Source organism: Diaporthe citri (assembly GCF_014595645.1).
Source record: "Diaporthe citri strain NFHF-8-4 chromosome Unknown scaffold_3, whole genome shotgun sequence".
Taxonomy (NCBI): Eukaryota; Fungi; Ascomycota; class Sordariomycetes; order Diaporthales; family Diaporthaceae; genus Diaporthe; species Diaporthe citri.
The window spans coordinates 5,966,608-5,984,723 of NW_025064848.1; the positions used below are offsets into that span (position 1 = coordinate 5,966,608).

General features: G+C 56.2%; 3 protein-coding genes across 3 annotated transcripts; 2 read left to right on the forward strand and 1 right to left on the reverse strand.

Annotated features, from left to right (window-relative positions):
• Positions 1-3,263: 3,263 nt before the first annotated feature.
• On the forward strand, positions 3,264-6,786 carry INS49_009169 (uncharacterized protein; the record flags this gene model as incomplete). The annotated part of the gene is made up of 3 exons (XM_043169906.1): positions 3,264-3,661; positions 3,766-4,038; positions 4,347-6,786. 3 exons carry the CDS (start codon positions 3,264-3,266, stop codon positions 6,784-6,786), a joined length of 3,111 nt encoding a protein of 1,036 aa, XP_043027586.1.
• A 2,254-nt stretch (positions 6,787-9,040) lies between these two features.
• On the forward strand, positions 9,041-10,040 carry INS49_009170 (uncharacterized protein; the record flags this gene model as incomplete). The annotated part of the gene is made up of 3 exons (XM_043169907.1): positions 9,041-9,430; positions 9,496-9,838; positions 9,901-10,040. 3 exons carry the CDS (start codon positions 9,041-9,043, stop codon positions 10,038-10,040), a joined length of 873 nt encoding a protein of 290 aa, XP_043027587.1.
• A 3,884-nt stretch (positions 10,041-13,924) lies between these two features.
• On the reverse strand, positions 13,925-15,702 carry INS49_009171 (uncharacterized protein; the record flags this gene model as incomplete). The annotated part of the gene is made up of 2 exons (XM_043169908.1): positions 13,925-14,950; positions 15,016-15,702. The coding sequence occupies 2 exons, from the start codon at positions 15,700-15,702 to the stop codon at positions 13,925-13,927; spliced, it is 1,713 nt and encodes a 570-aa protein (XP_043027588.1).
• Between the last annotated feature and the right edge of the window lie 2,414 nt (positions 15,703-18,116).

The window sequence follows — 18,116 nt, forward strand, 5'->3', positions numbered from 1 at the left end:
AAAAGAGGTCGATTCCGTTTTGGGGACCGTCAGGGTGCTATCTGTGCTGGCTCTTTGAGAAGGAACACAAAGTCATTCCGCCCCGACCACAGACATTTTAAGGCCCAAGGACGCGTGGGTGGGCAGCACGGCTGTCTGCAGGACATTCCGGAAACTCTGACGGCTTGGGCAGCACGTTACATGGCGACACTTACTGCTCCCGAAGACGGCTCCTGAGTGGTCTGGACCGCATCGTTTGACTCAGTCACTCTCGTGGGCGTGGGAAACGGCAAGGTCAATGAGGAATCGAGGCCGAAGCATACCCATGGACTGGGCAAAGCTTATTCAGAGCTTTTGAGGCTCTGATCTAGTGTCTGGGTACAGTCTCCCGCTCTCATACTCACGCAAGAGACCGCCAGCCACTGGGCGAGAGCGAATCGTCTGCGAGGAAAGGCCAAACGTGCCTTTGGTTACAGGCCAATTGTGCTTGGATGCGGTGCCGCTTTGATGAGGCTCGGGGTTCCCGATGTCAGTTCCGCGCTGCCCACCTCTTGATGTCAAAGTTTTGAAACCACGCCATCTACGCAGAAACGGGACATTATGGAGGGAGGCAGAGTAGAGCACAGCACGCACGGCGTTCTCGCCGGTGAGGGGTCGGCCGAGCAAACAACAGCACCGCTTCAAGCATGTAAGGCCCGGGTTCATTTTCGACAACACCACCGTCCCGTGTCGACTAGAGAAGGTTCCGAGCAAGAGATGGCGCAGGTGCTGCGTTAGGGAGGGGAACTTCAGAACACACTCATTGATTATTTTTTTTTATTCATCGTTTGCAGAGGGCAAAGAAAGAACACTGCGGGCGTCCAGCTTACTCTACACCGTGGTCGAGAAATCAGATGTACCGTGGTGTAGGGAGAACGCTTGTCAATATTGTGAGTGGTGAGCCATTCTGGGCATGCGTGCCGAAGGGAGGTGGGGGTGGAGTGGTGCTTGGCATCTTTCGGCGAGGATTTCATGATTCCGTGTCCGATCGACAACAACCCCCCCTCTCAAGCAACCGAGAGGGGGGAGGGTAGGACATAACCCGGACCCTTACTTGCTGCCGGAGTGGTATGCGCACGATCTATCTAGGTTCGAACCAACAAGATTGCAGTGGTGTTGTGGTTGGCGTGCCCCTGAGATTGGACCCCTAGACCCCTAGACCCCTAGACTGAGCAGGCATGGTCCCGGCAGCGACCTGGTTTACTCGAGACCAGCTCACTGTTTACTTGACTGCTGATATGACTTTGGATTGCACTTTTGCAGACTGAGATGGAAACCGCGAGCAGATCTGGTGACAGTATCCACGAGGACAGCCCGGGATTGTAGACCTCAAATACCTACTTAGGTGGCTAGGTATCCAGGCATAGGGAGCACTCGCCAGGAGCTGCTCGCAGTGATGTGTGTGTGTGTGTGCGTGTGCGTGTTTGATGACAAGCGCGTGACGCCGGCCATGCATCAGGCCAGGCACCTTGCCACCACGAGGGACGCGCTCTGTTGCTGCAGCTGTTATTGTTTGGCGAAGACTTGGCTGTTTTCATTGGACTATAGGTACCTACATCGGTCGCAAGCCTGCCTGTTGGGTGCTTGCTGTGTACCTAGGTAGGCTCTGGTCGAGTCAAAGTAAGCGCAACGTTAGGTGCGGCTGGGACGAACGGCTGCGCGCAGACATGCGAACTTGTCAGACGTTGCAGCTGCAATGCACACACACAGTAGTCTGATAATAATAATACTACGGTCAAAGCAGAGAAGGTGGGCAGTAAACGCTGGGTCTCAGCCCTACTGTTTTGTTTGTCGTCTGTGTATGAGTTCGTGCTGGTTGGTGTTCGTGTCTGGCGACGGAACACGCAGAGCCAGTCGTTACGCAGCACCAACGCAGCGGCAAGACGCACGCCTGTCTTGATGTGGGATGGCCTGGCAGCATTTCCACCACTCATGCTCTGGGCGAGTGCCTCGACTGGTGATGGGGATGAATGTGAGGCGATTTGGGTGCTACCTGGGCATGTTATGATATTGCTCCGGTCGCATCGAACGACTGGTCAGGGTTGCATCGTCTGAAGAGGGCGACTGACTGGATGGGATCGGTTCCCTGACGGATTTCCAGATTTTCAGGCCTTGCCGCTGCAGCTACCGTGTTGTGGCGGATTGGCTTTCTACCCAGATGGTCCTTTCTTCCTCCCATTTCTTTCTACCTTTGGATGGGATGCTCGCCTATCGTGCCAACTGACAGATTGATCAATATTATCAGCCACCACCGTTGTTTGCGTCCAAGTCCTTCGAGGGTAACCGACGAGGTTGTCGACAAACACACGGCCTCGCCCTGCCGTCTGGTCTGCCACTCTGGTCACATCCGCCTGTCACATCACATCTATTGTCCAATAAATCGATCAATTAGTCAGTCTGCCAATCCATCAATCAATCATTCAAATAAATCCAGGCTCATCGATCCGCCACTTGTGTGCAGCAGCAGTCCACATTTCAGCTGACCACCACCGTTGGGCCCCACCTCGTTCATTTCAAGCCAAAATCAGGTCAATCTTGTTTCCGACCTTTTTTGGTCCAGCACACCCACTGCGCGCCAGGACCAGAGCTCGTCTTGGCCAGATTTCATCTGATCTTGTTGCACCATTCGGGCCCAGTCAGGCCAGCACAGTCCACCGCAAAGCACAACACGATCCCCGTCCCACATGCGCATCCGCCAGAAGGGCACCCACTCGGCCCACTCCATCCGCAAGCGCCCCGCTCACATCCGATCTCCGGGTTTCATAGCTCGCCGAGTGTGAGATTGCGCAGAGCGGGCATCGCAGGCACAGCAGAGCAGGGCAGCGCAGAGGCGAGAGGGCAACACGCGAGAGAAGACAGAGCCCAGCAGAGCAGAGTCTTTCACAGGGTCCGAGCGACGATCAGACAGCAGACAGCAGCAGGCAGGCAGGCAGCTGAAAACGCCACCGAAACGGCCGGGAAGCCGCGGTCCTCTTTCTCGACTGTCTGCCCTGGGAGGATCGCCGACTAGCTGCGTCAAGAGAGAACACCCACCCCCCAAAACACCACACATGTATGTGTCTGCAAGAGGTCAGGGACAAGGAACAAGGAGCCAGGAGGGAGCCAGGCACTAGATACTGCGTGTTGTGAGCTGTGCTCACACGGGCAGGCCTGACCGGCCGGCGCATTAACTCGACTCACGGGCCAGAGAGGGGCTCCCTTCATTTCAATCGCTGCGGGTGCGCCGGTCTGGGCGCAGCGCGACAATGTGGGAACGCTTCAGGACAGGAACGGGAGGTGCGCCCGGGGATTCGAACTCGAGAAGGCAGCAGCACCAGCACCAGCAAAAGCAGAGACTGCCACCTTCCTCCACCGACATCAACACCAACAACAAGAACAACAACATCGCCGCCACCTCAGCCTTCGCCAACTCGAACCCCAGCAACTACTCCAACTCCAACGATTCCAACAGCTGGCAGCCACGCTCCTCGGTAATCGCCCAGCGCCAGCGCCAGCAGCAACCACAACACCAACGTCACAATCAGCAACAGCTACGATCAGCCTCGGCCGACAACTATCCAGGCAGCGGCAGCGCAGGCGGCTACGGGGGCTATCAGTACAGCATCAAGGGCGGGCCTCCTCCACCCAGGCCACTCAGGGACTTGTGCGTTGCATCATCTTTCCCCTCCACCCTCGATCACACACGGTTGCCCTCGTCTCTACCGAAGTGTCCAAGACACCAGCTAACCCACCCACGTGCGATTCTAGCGAAGTACCACCGCCTGTCCAACCTCCTGCCCGCCAACAGACCTTCCCCCCACAACAGCAACGCCAGCTGCACCCGCCCAGCGCCCACGCGCGACACGAGTCCCGCGACTCCATCTCCGGCCGCCCGACATCGTCCGTCTACTCCCAGCCCTCGCCACTGCACACGACCTTTGCGCCCCAGCGCGACCGTCCCAACGTCTCGCGACAAAACCCCGACGGCTTTGACGACGTCTCCCCCCCGAGCTCGCCCGAGTTGTTGTCTCCCGGAAATGTGTACGTCTAACCCCTCCCTTCTGAACAGAGCAAGCACTCTAAGAGGCGGGATTGGGTCTACGGAACAGTACCAAAAGACCTTGTCTTTGCACGTCACATCTGCCCTCCTGGGCCGCCGGGGGGCGGAATTGATTGCATACTGGGGCGGCTTGAGACTGGTCTTTCTGTCTCGCGGCTGGCCCCCGGGCCCTGGGCCCTGGGCCGCCACCCACAGTCCCATACCTGTCACCCCGTGTGCCTCATACCCTGCCATTAATCTGAGAAGTGCTTAAATGGACTCGCTAACATCTGTGCGCCCATCCTTGTAGACCCAATCTTGACATCTCCCCCATAGACGAAGAAGACGACCCCTCGTACCCCCAGCCCATGCCCAAGATGTCTGCCGTCAGCGGCCTCCCCTCCCAGCAGCGAGCCGCCAGCCGGCAAGGCGAGACGCCGTCCCCGAATGCTCGATCAAATATCCCCATGATGCGCCGCGAGAAGAGGCAACAGAGAGATGCAGCTGCAGGCCGGCTGAGGCCATCCCCCAGCCAGGACGCGCTGCGGGACACGCCCCCGCGGGAACAGAGCCTGCGGCCCATGGACAGCAGGGAAAGACTACGACAGCCATCGCCGGTGCCGCAGTCCCTGAAGGCCATGGACAGCAGGGAACGGCTGCGGCAGCCCACCATTGACTACAGCCAGAAGCCAGGGAGCAGCAACGGCCGGCCACGCGGCGAGAAGAACCCGCGCTGGGACCCGATGACAGGAGAGATCGCCATGAACAACGAGAAGTCGAGGCCGTCACAGGTCAAGCCGCTCGAGTTTGCGCGTGGCTTTGGGCTCGGCATATCCTCAGGAGCGTCGGCAGAACGGGGTGGAACCTCGCCCGTGCCGCCCAAGAGCGCGTCGGGCATGGGCGACCGCATGCGACAGATGGGCTCGAGAATGGGAGTGGGACAAGGCCCCAGACACCAGCCCCAGCCCGAGAGCAACACCGACCCTGGCGCCGCGGCGTTCACCTCCAACCGGCCGGGCTGGCGTGGCGCCTCCGGACGAACCGCCATTGTCGAGCCCGTCAAGGACAACCCGGAGGTCGCCCCGCTCAAGATCCCGCCACGGAGCGACAAGCGAAGCTCGCCACGGCCGTTTGGTGGTCCCAGTCCCAGCCCGAGCCCGAGCCCAAGTCGCGGCCTCAGCCCTGGCGGGGGTGGTGGGGTCGGCAGCAGCGATGCTGCCATGTCCAGCCCGCCCATCAGTCCTGAAACCCAAGTGAGGGAGCAGGACCAGAGGCAGCAAATGGGAGGCGGGAGCGGTGCAGGGAAGGGTCCGCTGCTGAGCCCCAGCAGTCTTGGGGGCACTATGGCCAACACCATCCGAAGAATCATCCCATCTTCGCAGCGTCTCCCTAGTGGAGCGGGAAGTGGAAATCAGCAGGGCTATCCCAGCCCACCGCTGTCGAGCAGCCCCTCGCACCCTGCATCAATGACCCAGCAGCAATCTGCACCTGTCAATGCCAACGGCGGCGCTAATTATGCAGCCACCGACCGGATACATGCTGATGCGGCCGCCGAGACCGACACACATGCTGCGGCTGACACCTACCCATCTCAGCCACCAACGCCATCGTCCCCATCACCACCGCCCACGCAACATCAAGAACTGCACTCCTTATCCTCGTCTGCAGAGCCCTCCCCGACTGCGTCTCAGGCACCCATTCGAAGGAAGCAGGTTGGCAGCGGCGGGCCTCCCTCGGCGCACTTGCATCCCGGCCACGGCGCCCACCACCAGCCCAAGGAGTCGTTTGCTTCGTCCGTCTACTCGCAACAGACCGAGGACGCCAACCATGCGCAGCGGCATCGTCCCAGCGACGAGATAGCCCCCAGGCCGACGGACACCCGAAACCTTCCTGGAGCAGGCAACGCCGACTCGCCCTACGAGCAACCGCCCTCGCGTTTCAGCGTCACCACCTACGCGACCTCGGCACACACCTCGACCCCCCGCGAGTCCCTCGAGCAGTTCGACCGCAATTACTACAACGACGCCGACGCCCCTCCGCTGCCTACTCCTCCCAAAGATTACGCTATGACCTCGTACCTCGACACTGAGGCCGCCAGAACCAAACAACAACCCAAGGGCGCCAGCGTCATGGACCGCAGCCGGCCAAAGACCCGGAACGGCACCGGCAACTGGGACGACGAGAACGAAGCCCCCGTCAAGATCAGCCTCAGCCAACCGTGGATGTCGACGGCTGGTGCCAATAGTGCCGGCATCAACGCGCAAAACTCCCCACCGCGGGCCAGGAAAGAGGCTCCCAGGGGCCCGCGTGAGCAAGTCGCCAGCAAGGATAGCCGAAACCTCCTCGCCCTCCGGAACGACTCGACCAACACCTCACGCCCCGCCTCCATCCTGTCTGTGGACAAGGCCCTCCCCGCCGCCCCGCCCGAGCTCTCAGCCGAGACGACCAAGGACCGCGTTGCGATGCTCAACGCGCAGCTCCAGAGCCTGGGCAACAGACGGATCAACATCAACAAGAGCATCAAGCAGATGACGGAGCTCATGCCCCAGGACAACCTGCTGGCCACCCCGGAGGTGATGCGTAAGCGCGAGATGGAGAAGCGCAAGGTGGATGACCTGCAGCAGGAGCTGGCCGACGTGCAGCGGGAGGAGCACGAGCTAGGCATGAAACTGCACCGCGCGTACAAGAGGCTGGATCGGCAGGCGGACTATGAGCCCACCACGCTATGGGTCAGGCGGGCGACGGGGTGAGTGGAGGATTGCTTTTTTGTGCCTATTCTATTCTTTTTTCACCGATTTTTTTGCTGTTCTGCCTTGCTTTTCTTTTCCACTTTTGCACTCCTCCTTTAATGTTGAGCGGCAGCGCTACGATACCTCGCCTGCAGAAGACAGGTGGAATTACGGATACCACGCTTTGAAGAGACTTACTACCTGTCCATATCATGTTCCCAAGATACTGTACAATATCACCACCACACGGGCTTAATCTCCCGTGGTAGGCTCTCTCACAAAAACCTACCTTACCCTGTGCAGCCTCTCCACACACCCACCTAACCGTCCCCTGTGATATGTGATCGGGATGGCCATACCGTGATATCCATGCCGTGCCCAAACCTCGGTTCACCCATCATCGTCATCAGTGTATGTTCCTCCACGTGGGATCAATATGCTTTAGAGTGCACCCACTCAGTTGCCGTCACCCACCGGAAATACATTCAGAGATTTGTTGGTCACTCGAGCATACACATCATCGTGCATGGCGGTTGCCCCAGCATCATACTGGGCAACGTGCTGCAACCCCCAACCCCGCCTCCACCCCACACCACGCATGCCCCTCCACATCTGCGGCACTTGTTGTCTCCCCCATCCATCTTTTGTGCCGGGTCTCCAATGGACCCTGTGGCCAAGGATTGCCACACGCAAAACATCACTCACTAGTTCCGTAATAAGCTAACCATCTCTCGATTCACCCCTTGTCTAGCGACCTCATTTACTCCGCCCTGGGTGGCCTGCTTGTCTGCGTGCTCCTGGCATATCATGTCCGCTACGGGAGTACGCCTGATGCATGAGCTACGAGAGCTTTTGCTTCACCCTCCGCTGTGTTATGGAAAAGACGAGGGGCAAGGGTAGCTGCACCCACTGCTCGAGGCGAGGTTTAATGCCGCCCCCGTCACAATGTGCTGTTGACCTTTCTAGACGAGATTTTGACCCTTCTCACTTTGCCCTCTTCTACTCTATCCATCTTCGCCGTCGTCGTCGATTTTTTTGGTAATCATTGTTGTTATTACCCTGTCTTTCTTCCAAATTACTCGATTAACACCTTTGTAATTTCATGCTTCCTTTTCCTTCTGATGGCTATTGTCAGCCCCTCCATGTTGAGGTTAGGACTACCTCGATATGTAATCGGCGCAACTGATGGGAAACGGGCTCTGTATATCATTACCATACCTCTTGATTCTTTTTATTTCTAAAATTCGCATTTATTTTTTGTACTTTGTGAGTTGATATGCTGTTGCAGGCTTCCATGTTGGTCTTGCGATGTCTTTTATTTCCCCCTCGTCCAAAATTAATACTTCAATGTTGACTCTGAGAGTTGCAGATTGGCGGCACATGTTTCTCAGACATTGTACGATGATTTATGTTTCAGTTGTATATAATCTGCGATAATTACCCGACAGCTCTTGGATGTATTGGATGTAATTAACTTGTTTCTTTGCACTGTGGTGCTAAACGGCTGACAGGTTGACAGCCGCGAATGGTGATGTCTATACCAGCTGCCAGTGAGGTAGCCAGAGACGAGTAAGGTCCTGATCTAGCGTGAATAGCAGATTATGGGCAGTAGACGAATATACCGGTGCTGTGTTTCGAATACGAGTGACATCGGAGGCGGAGTCGGCAGAGTGGGCACGATCTTGACCTGTCTCTTTTCTGGGGTCGTTTACTAGTGTACCTTGTGGCTCGGCTATCTTGTGTGGAACAAAGTGACTTGTCAACAGCGTGCGGCAAATCGCGAACCAGGGAGCCTCATCTGAAACCCAAATCTTGGGTATTCAACAGCGGCCCAGGACGCAGGAGTTTGCCGGTGGAGCCATGCGATCACATGTGGTATGATGAGGTTAAATGTGCCCATGTTCAAAGACTCGTACAATGAGTTGAGAGTAGGTGCATACCGCGGCTGCGAGTGAATAATGTAATGTGTGGTCCCCAGTTCCCCGCCCAAAAGAACCCCTGGATTTCGCCGCGGTGAGGTCTTTTCGTCGCGTATGGCTGCTGGTGGCAGTGAAAAAGTGGGTGGAGGGTCTGAAAGCCCAAATCCAGCCAATATGCTGCGTCCACGCGCCTGCTTGACTTTCTGTCATTACGAGCAGTGACTGGCGAGGCCTCCCCATCCACCGTATTTGTTGCCGTATTTATAGGCCGACGAGAGCGGTCCGAAGCCCGGCCAGTTTCACATTCTCTGCAAATCACAACCTTGCGGCATATTTTCAAAAAAACAACTTCAACCATGGGTTTCATCGACAAGTTCAAGCACGGCGAGGAGCAGGAGCAAGAGCGGGAGCACAGCTACACGGATAGTGCCGCCCAGACTGGCTCAACCCAGGATGCGTCCCATGGCGCCCCGCAACATGACGCCGAGGAGCCCAAGAGGGATTTCCTTGGCAAGCTCATCGGCGGCAGTGGGCACCACGGCGGCAAGCACGAGTCGGACGACGACAAGAGCTTCTTCGACAAGCTCACCAGCAAAGAAGACCGGGAAAAGAAGAACCTCGAGCTCGAGAAGAAGGAGCTAGAGCTGAATTATGAGCTCGAGAAGGTTCTGAAGGAGAAGAAGGACAACGAGGGCTTCTTCGACAAGCTCAAGGACAAGTTCGATGGTGACATCGACAAGGAGAAGGTGGTGGAGCACGAGCCACCAAAAGAGGACGACAAGCCAGCTTCTTTGACAAGCTGACCGGCAAGGATGAGAGGGAGAAGAAGGCCGTCGAGCTCGACCGGAAGGAGGCCGAGGTCAGGGCGGAGCTGGAGAAGGTCAAGCATGACAAGAAGGAGAACCAGGACCTGCTGGAGCGCATAAAGGACCATCTGGACGGCGACAGCGACGAGGAGGCCAAGAAGGCCAAGGAGCACGACAAGCCCAGCTTCTTTGACAAGATCACCGGCAAGGCTGCTGAGGAGGAGGAGGAGCGCCGGCGCAAGGAGGAGGAGGAGGAAAAGAATGCTTTCAAGAAGATGCAGAACAAAATCAACGAGGGCCTCGGTGGCGGACGCAAGGGTGAGGAGAAGGAGGACTTCCTCGACAAGAGTAAGCAATACCAGAACCTATTACCTATCTTTTCATTGTTTGCTTGATAACTCTCATTACAGCCATCGATGGGTTCCAGGAACACGTCCTCCGCAAGGGCGACCAGGGCCATGAGAGCGCGTTTGAGCAGGCCAAGGACGCGCAGATTGCCGCCGCGATCCGGAGTCAACTGAACCTCAAGGACAAGAAGGATAAGCATTGATGTCTATAGCCAGTGTACTTGAGATTGGGGAGCTCAGAACTTGGATATGTAGCTCCTGCCAGCACGTGCCTGGGACTGAGTATGAAAATAAAGAAGAAAAAGGATCACTTTTTCAAGGGCATTCATGATTCGAGCAAGCTGCGACGAGCAATCACTTGGGCATATATATGCCGAGTCCGTGACGAGTACAGCCAAGCGAGGAGGTGTGCTGATGATGCTGGTAGCAGCATCAAGACGTCAAACGAACCGTGTAGACAAAGCCGATACATGCAGGGAAGAGAGCCGACGAAACCCAAGTGCTGGGTTTAGCATGACACGCACACCTCTTTACCTCGTGGATTCCGGATTGGATTCAGTTTCAACTCAATAACACCCCAACATCTGGCTGTCCCCTTTCTTCCTTCCATTCGCATCGAGACAGCACATGTCGAAGACAAGTCCGACTCAGCATCGGCGCTTGGGGGGTGGCCATGCATGTGCGTGCTCGTAGCATGTGGCTTAGGCGTAACCGCATCCAGCAGTCAGGTATCATCGGCGCTTGACGTATGCGTCCTTGTTCCTGCAGGTGTACCTGCCTCGGCACCTGCGCGTTCCTGCAGTGGTCGCACATGGGGTTGGGGACTCAGGATGCGAGGTTCCCGCGCCCCGGCCGGCGTGCAGTCAGAGTTGTATCCCGGCGCGCCAAGTCATTCCGAAAAGTAAGGTGGCGGTCCGCGGCCGCGTCCGTGCAGCACGGTGAAGGGTTCTCGTGTGTTCTGCCCCGAGGGGAAAACCTTGTATGTTTTTTTCCCGCCTCGTGGCTTGATCATCAGGGCTCACAACTTTAGAAGTGATTGCCATGGGGAGGGTATCGTGCACACAAGTGAACAGCCCACACTGGCCCTTTCAGGCGCTTGTTGGTGGCCACATCACCGGAGCATTACAATTATGACGACCATCGCGAACACTGAGGACGAGAAACCAATTGCGTGGGGTAGTCATGCTCATATAGTATTAAGGACGGTGAGGTGCTAACAAGTAGAATCTAGTAATACGATGTGTAAACTCCCTCTTCCAAAAAAAAAAAAAAAAGCAAATCCAAAAATGCCAACAATGTCCACCGCATCCCATCTCTATAACAGTCTTCTATTAGTACATTATCCGGCAGCCTTCTCGAGGCTTCCACAGGTTGCCCCGTGTTTCTGTTCTGTGCTTGAGTCGTCCTGGACCGTCCAGTCCGTCTGGGGGGTATTTGTCTTTTGTCCGCAGTGCGCCGTCTATCCCTGTCTATATCCTTTATTCTAATCCGTGTCCTTGTCGCTTAACCCACCAAATCAAAATGATGTGACCGCCGAAGATGCAAGCTCCCCTCGTTTTAAGGAAGAGGAAGAGCCGTGAATGATGGAAGAAGCCGAGCGTGTTTGAGTGGCAGGCACCAGATGCCCGCCCCCACCACATCGTGGTGTGTAGGGGCCCATGGTTTGAGGCCGGGAAGACGGACCGCCGGCTTATTTGGGGTTGGGCTTGGGCCTGGGGTTGTTGGTGGCAGACACGTCGTATGCTCCTCGAGGCATTTTGAATATAATAACAGAGAGAGCCGAGCTGGGGCGGGCAACGGTAGCGAAAGGCACAACCTGAGCTACGGCAATGCAACGTGTCGGAAGTGTCCGTGAAGGTGAAGACACGTGGGTCCAGGGAGCAGACCGAACAGAGAACACGAGTCTAAGCAGCGGACAGCTGTGGGTGGACCGCTTGCCGGGATGTTGGGTGGGCGGTTGTGGGTATCGGGCCCGACGGAAGATTTTTCTTTTTTGACTTCTTCTAGCGTCCTTCTGGAAGAGTCCGCGCGAGATGATGTGACGGACCAGAAGTTTGGTTCGGAATGCAAATGCAGAACAGAGCAGAGCAGGGCAGAGAGACGGTGGGTGACAGGCTGCGTGTGTCGAAACAGGCTCGGTGAGGCCAAGGAGAGAAAAGTTGCAAGACGAGGTGAAGGACGGTGTGAAGCTGATGCTGGGGCTGGAGAGTTCGGGATGGACTGAGGAATCCGGAAGGCCGAGACCTTCATATACTTCGCGCAGACAAGTGTTGCAGAAGAAATTTCGAGCAGACAGGGACTTCCTCACCGATACGCCCATGGCGGTGAGATCGACTCGCGCGTTGTTCGTGGGCAAGCGTTGGAAAAAAAGGTTACAGGGGAGGGGCGCCGCCCCACCTGCCACACAGTAGTCAGTCATGGAAGTGAAATGGAAGGGATGCTCAGAGCTTCCAGCACTCGGGGAAGCCATCCGATTCGGCGGCAGGGCTGAAGAGACATGGGTGCTCGCAGCAGTCATGAGGCGCCAGAGACGGCTTGACGTGTGTGCCTGCGCCTGTGCTGGGTCTTTTTTGCCTTGTCGACGAGTCTGCATCCGGACTCTACCCTACCAACAAGTAACTTCGACGGGAGAAGTACTGACGGGACCACGCCCCGTTTCATGAACCGACAACTCGCGCGTTTGTTTCAACGCCGCGCACGGCCATCCCATCCCGTCTGCATGCCATGTGGGCATGTATGTGTGTCGTGTCGTGTGCATGTGTAGTAGTGTATGTGGGTAGAGTGAGTGAGTGAATGAGTGAGCACGTATCCATCGACGTCGCCAAAACTTGTCGATATTGAGGCGGGCGGCATTGAGGAAATTCGTCCCGGGTCAGGGCTGGAACCATGTGGTTCCACCAGTGAGACAAGGCAGGAGACAAAAAAGAGCATCATCAAAATCCTCAGACGCCTTTTTTTTTCTTTCTTCTCCTTCCTTCATCTTGTTTCTCTTCCTATTTTTTCGACGCCCAGGTCCCTGGTTCGTCCGTTCCCGCGGGCTGGGTCCATAGAAGCCACCGCCATGTGGCAAGTGGAGCCCATGGCTTTTCGCGCGCCGGGCGGGTCTTGATGATGCATGGCCGCCACGGGGTCACGGCTTGGGCAGCACCGATACTCTGACTCTTTGTGGGCAAAATTGAGCATGGCCTGCCTATCTGGAACATGACATGATGACAGCACTCTCCGAGACACTCATGGCGCAGTATTAACAATGCATCAGCAGTTTTGCGGCTGCACACCATTTCATTCCAATGCAGAAGCCCGCGCTCTTCATCAATCAAAGGGCCCCGGCGGTCGGCCACCCAATTTGAATTAGCCGACCTGCCCGGGACCCCTGGATCGATCATCACCAACTCGTTTGGGGGCCTCTGAGACACATGTCTATCCCCTAGACCTGACAGTCTAGTCTACCTCGTCTGTCGAGGCGGTCTACAGTATGCTGCCCTCAGGTATACCAGCCAATGTGGTGGGCTCCTGCCCGGCCGGTCAAGACTTGACGCCTGGATCTCTGTGTCCAAGGAGAAAAGAAAAGTCCAATCACGCATCATACAGAAAATAAGCACAGGTCGTCCCAACAATGTCTCTGCCCGGGTCTGCCCCTCAAGGTGTCTCACGGATCCCGCAGCCAGTCAAGCGTGCAGCAGCAGGGATCGCAGTCCAGGGGCCTTGTCACCGCACTGGGCTGAACGCCGCGTCTGGCAGCCAACCAACTCCATCTTGCGTCTGTGGCGGCGGCTTCTCAAGCAGCACTGGCACAGGCCAAGGGTTCCTCTCTCACCGACACATGAAAAGATATTGGTAACACCGATGTCGCTCGCCGTCATCTGTCTCGGCCCTGGCTCATCCGCACCATGTCTGGCTTGTTCACGTGGCGACCGGCTCCAACTTCCTTCTTTCTGACAGGATCAACTACATACTGTACGGTGCTGTGAGGACATGTGGGCTGGTGGGCTGGTAGGTAGGCTACAGCACGTACTGGGGTGGGCCGGTGGGGATGGGTGGGCATGCTCCAGTTGTTCGAGAAGCCTTCCCAGAACTGCCAGACCGATCAGAGGTATCCATCCTTTTCTGGGCCGCTCACCGAGTACGACGGGCCCAGCTCGCCAGGGTTGGACCTCGTGACGGAGCTGGGGCTGGGGCTGGGGCTGACGACGGAGTCGGAGCTGGAGCTGTCCTCTTTGACAACCGTCACCATCGTGTCCATCTGGATGGTCATGCCCACGTCGGGCCCGCTCATCCGGGACATGCATCTCACTGGTGATTTATCGCTGCTTGCCCACATGTCACTCGCCTTGTCCGTTCGGTTCAGGCGGTAAGTCTTCCCAGGTGGTGGCCGAGCTGGGACCCCTGGGTCTCGATCTTCCCACAATCCACGAGGATCGCTTCGTGATCCGTTCCCGACCCCAGATCCACCCCTCCCGAGAGTTTCGCCCACCGGCCTCCACCATGGGCGGCTTCTCCGTGTGGGCTCGTCGGAGCGACCGGTTGGCATGTCGCTGGCGCCTTGGACCCACACAAAGTTTCCAAACCTGCGGTCTGAAGGTGTCCGCATGAAGTCAAACGTGTCTAGTCCGAGCGCGTCTGCGTCTTCGAGACGGCCAAAGACGATCGTGTGCCTCGTCGTCCCCCAGAGAAGCACGTCGAGCCATCCGTTGCTCACGATCAAGGCGCCGGCCGCGCAAAAGAGCCCGAGAGGCACGTCGACGCCTGTCATGGCCGCAATGCGGCCAATGGCCAACGGCATGGTGCACAACACATATATGAGGGGATATATGAGGAAGGCCGGGTGATGGTCTGCGTTGATCAGACACTGCTTGTCCACCTGGGACTCCCGCGGCGAAGACGATGGCAGAGACGATGTCGACATTACGCTGAGCAGCGAGGCTTTGTGTCTGAGCGCTGGCCGCTGACCTTGGCCGTTGCTGGGGACAACTCCACTCTTCTGGTGGACAAGGCGAGCTCGGAGGCTGAAGAATATTGCAAAATAAAGTAAGGAGGTGCAAACGATGGCTAAGAAGATGTAAAGGTAATGGGTGACAAGGCGAAGCTCCTCGTACTCTTCATTAATCCAGCACTGTTTACAACTCGTCAGTTCGGTCCGAGCAGAGGGAGACTTGACGCACCAGGAGGGGGACTCACCCAGGCTGAAGCGCGTACGAAGTAACCGCCGACATCTCTCCCGTTGTTGGTGAAAACAATACCTGCCAGGCCGACGACGTAGACGAAGACCCAGGTCCCTGCCACCCAGGCATACAATGCCATTTGTGGCGGGCGGTACTCTCGTACAAGCGACAAGTACGTGTGTAAGGCAATTGAAAAGATGAAGCAGCTGGAGGCGAGGTCGCCATTGGAGATGAACAGGCCCTGGGCCCAGCAGGCCGGCGATTCCGCGAAGATGCCGTCCCTCGCCACCCATACGATATTGAGGAAGAAGGCGATGGCCTGGTGGAGGTCTGCCAACAGAAGGCTGTGGAAGAGCACCACGAACTGGTTCGGAGGGGGACACTGTTCCGGCTCACTCTTTGCAGCGGGTTTTGGCACACGCTGACTTCTCGAGACTGGTCCAAGGTTTGCTTGTTCCAGCACCAACTCCAGATCCATAGAGACCGGTCTGAACGTTTTGTTCCGGCTCCCCTGGAGTGCTTGCGCCTGTGCCTCGGTCCTCCTCTTTTTGATACAATATCGAATTAGCTTCAAGGTAAGATGCGTGAAAAGCAACGAGGAAGAAATCAAAGAGAGCGACGAGAGTAAGACAACGGCCCTCAAGCCGTGATGTAAAACTGGAGGCAGGACATCGAGACTGCTGCTTTCCGCCGACAGACCCATTGTGTCGACGAGTGACGAATTACAAGGCTACTCCCGAGCCCTGTGCAGACCCGACATGAGACCCCTTTGACCAAGAAAAAGAACAGGAATATATGAGATGGAAGTGTCCATGGGCACAACTGATAACTCACCCCCAGACGTGGGAGCTTCAGCCCTTTAGGCTTGACTCCGTCGGCGAGCGGGCTGAGAAGCTTGTGCAGATCAAAATTGCCGACTGCACCTCATAGGCTATAATTGCCCATTAGCATTAACAAGGTAAGCGGCGTCAAACGCCATGATCACCGCATTGCTACCTAGGTTTGCCTCGACTCTCACCTGCTTGCTCCCTCTCTGCAATATCTCGGCCCCCAATATGGGCCAGGGATCAGGCTGATTAGCGGCTCGGGGTGGTCCTTTTTTGCAGTTCCCACGCACGCTCGGGAAATTTTCGACCGGAGAATAAAGCCCGGGAGACAGGGATGGTGACGAGAATGGCCAGATTTACTCCGTAGATGAACCTTCCCACCCTCCAAACGTCCAGCAAAGTCTGAACATGCGTGTAGTGAAGCTGTCTTGTTGCAGACATCGGATTTCCGGGTCACTCGGGGCCAACCAGAGACTGTTGAGGGCGGGATTGGCCTGGCCAAAGATGCGTCTGCTGACCTGGGAAGAGTTGGTTCAGGGCGCCATCACATCGTCGGCCGCCCTGCCGAGCAGACCTGTGCCAGAGCTGCAGTTTGGTGTCAGATGGTTACATCGGATGTGCACCTGTAGGGGTCTAACCTATCGGTGGCCTTAGAATTCTGCCCTGTCGCCCCAATTCATCCATCCTTCGGGGCACAGGGATGTGTCTCATCCCTAGGTACGAGTTTGCTAAGCCTGCGATCATAAGTCCTAGTAGGGATTGCTGCCACGCTCATTGTCCTGCCAACTGTTCGTGAAGCTGCAGCGCCTGGCGACTTGCGCCTCCTCGCCCTGCTGGACCCACGTCACGCTGTTGTGCTGGTGACACCCGCTCAAACCTAAAAATTGCCTTACCAGGCTCCCGGGCCACACACTGGAGCCCTCTTTTCGAAGGATGCTGCGCACAGACAGAGAATTTGTCAGTACCTGGCCATATTCTGAGGATATTGAGGCAAGTTTCATGATGTAGAGAGTCTAAGGGGTTTGAAAAAGGGAGACAAACTTCGCGCATGATACGTAAACGTGCCAAATTTGCCCCCCCCCCCCTTTTCCCAGGCCGAGCTCACCGAATTGCCTTCCACGCGGGCGCATGTCATCTCAAGCACTGCCTTGAACATGTCACACCGATTCCAACGTATGTGATATCTCTTCGTGTCATTTCGCTACCAGAGATCCCCGTTTGGCGCCTGCACATGCCAACACACCAAGTCCCAAGTCGGCAATGGTTCGACTTGGGCTGCCTGCGTGAACCACACTGGACATGTTGAGGCAGCTACCGCGTGTCTTTCACGTTCTTGGATGAAGACTGACGACGTCATGTTTTTGTGAAACGGTTGTTGGAGTCTATTGAGCCAAGCCGTACCGGGGCGGAGAGATTTAAGCTGGGTGCAACCCGCATCACCCGGAACTGCTGATCTTGGCGCTTGACCCAACCTGAAACAGAAAAGACTGTGTGAAGCCGACTGCCATCATAAGTTGATGGTCATCGGTCACGCCCTTCTCACAAAAGTTTGACAGAAGAAATTATGAAAAGAAGTGTTAAGTTGAACCTCTGAGATCCAGTCAGAATCAGAAACAGAAACTCCCGAGGTCGACACAGTAGACATGGGTGTATCATCCAGGGAGCGACTTGGAGTAACGATATTACATGGGAGTAATTACAATGAAGACATTGTAGGCTGTCCCGAAGCAGCTTGACCTGCAGCAGAATATACTCATGTGACTACTCGCTCGTGATATGTATCTTAGCCCTTGACCTTGAAGTTATGACAGTATCTGCCACTCAACTGCCTCGGATTTTGACAAAACCTCTCTGCTGACAACTGCTGCTAGGATGGATAATGCTTCGAGCCAACAAAGCGGACAGAATGTCTATCTCGATCAAGTCTGGGAGAACGCAAACAATGTTAACACGTTGAGTGGAAAAAGCTTGTAGACATATTATCTATATATATGATCGAGCATACATGACTGACATGTCGTGGGCTGTGGCACTGTCTCAACCTAGCGATGATACGATAGTTGCTCTCGATAGTTGGCCTTTGGTCCGCATCACCAATAGACAAACATCGCATCACTGCCTGAGTTGTCTCAAGGCATATTTGTCTCGCGCCGATAGCAGGCTCGCAACTACCGTGGGTTCTGCTTCAAAACTTGAACTGCAGTTCCAGCAAAAAGGAAGCGAATCATGTGAGAATTGGCCTCAGCTGAGCAGAAAGCTGCAGGGGCATTTGCTGGTGAGAGGAAGACTC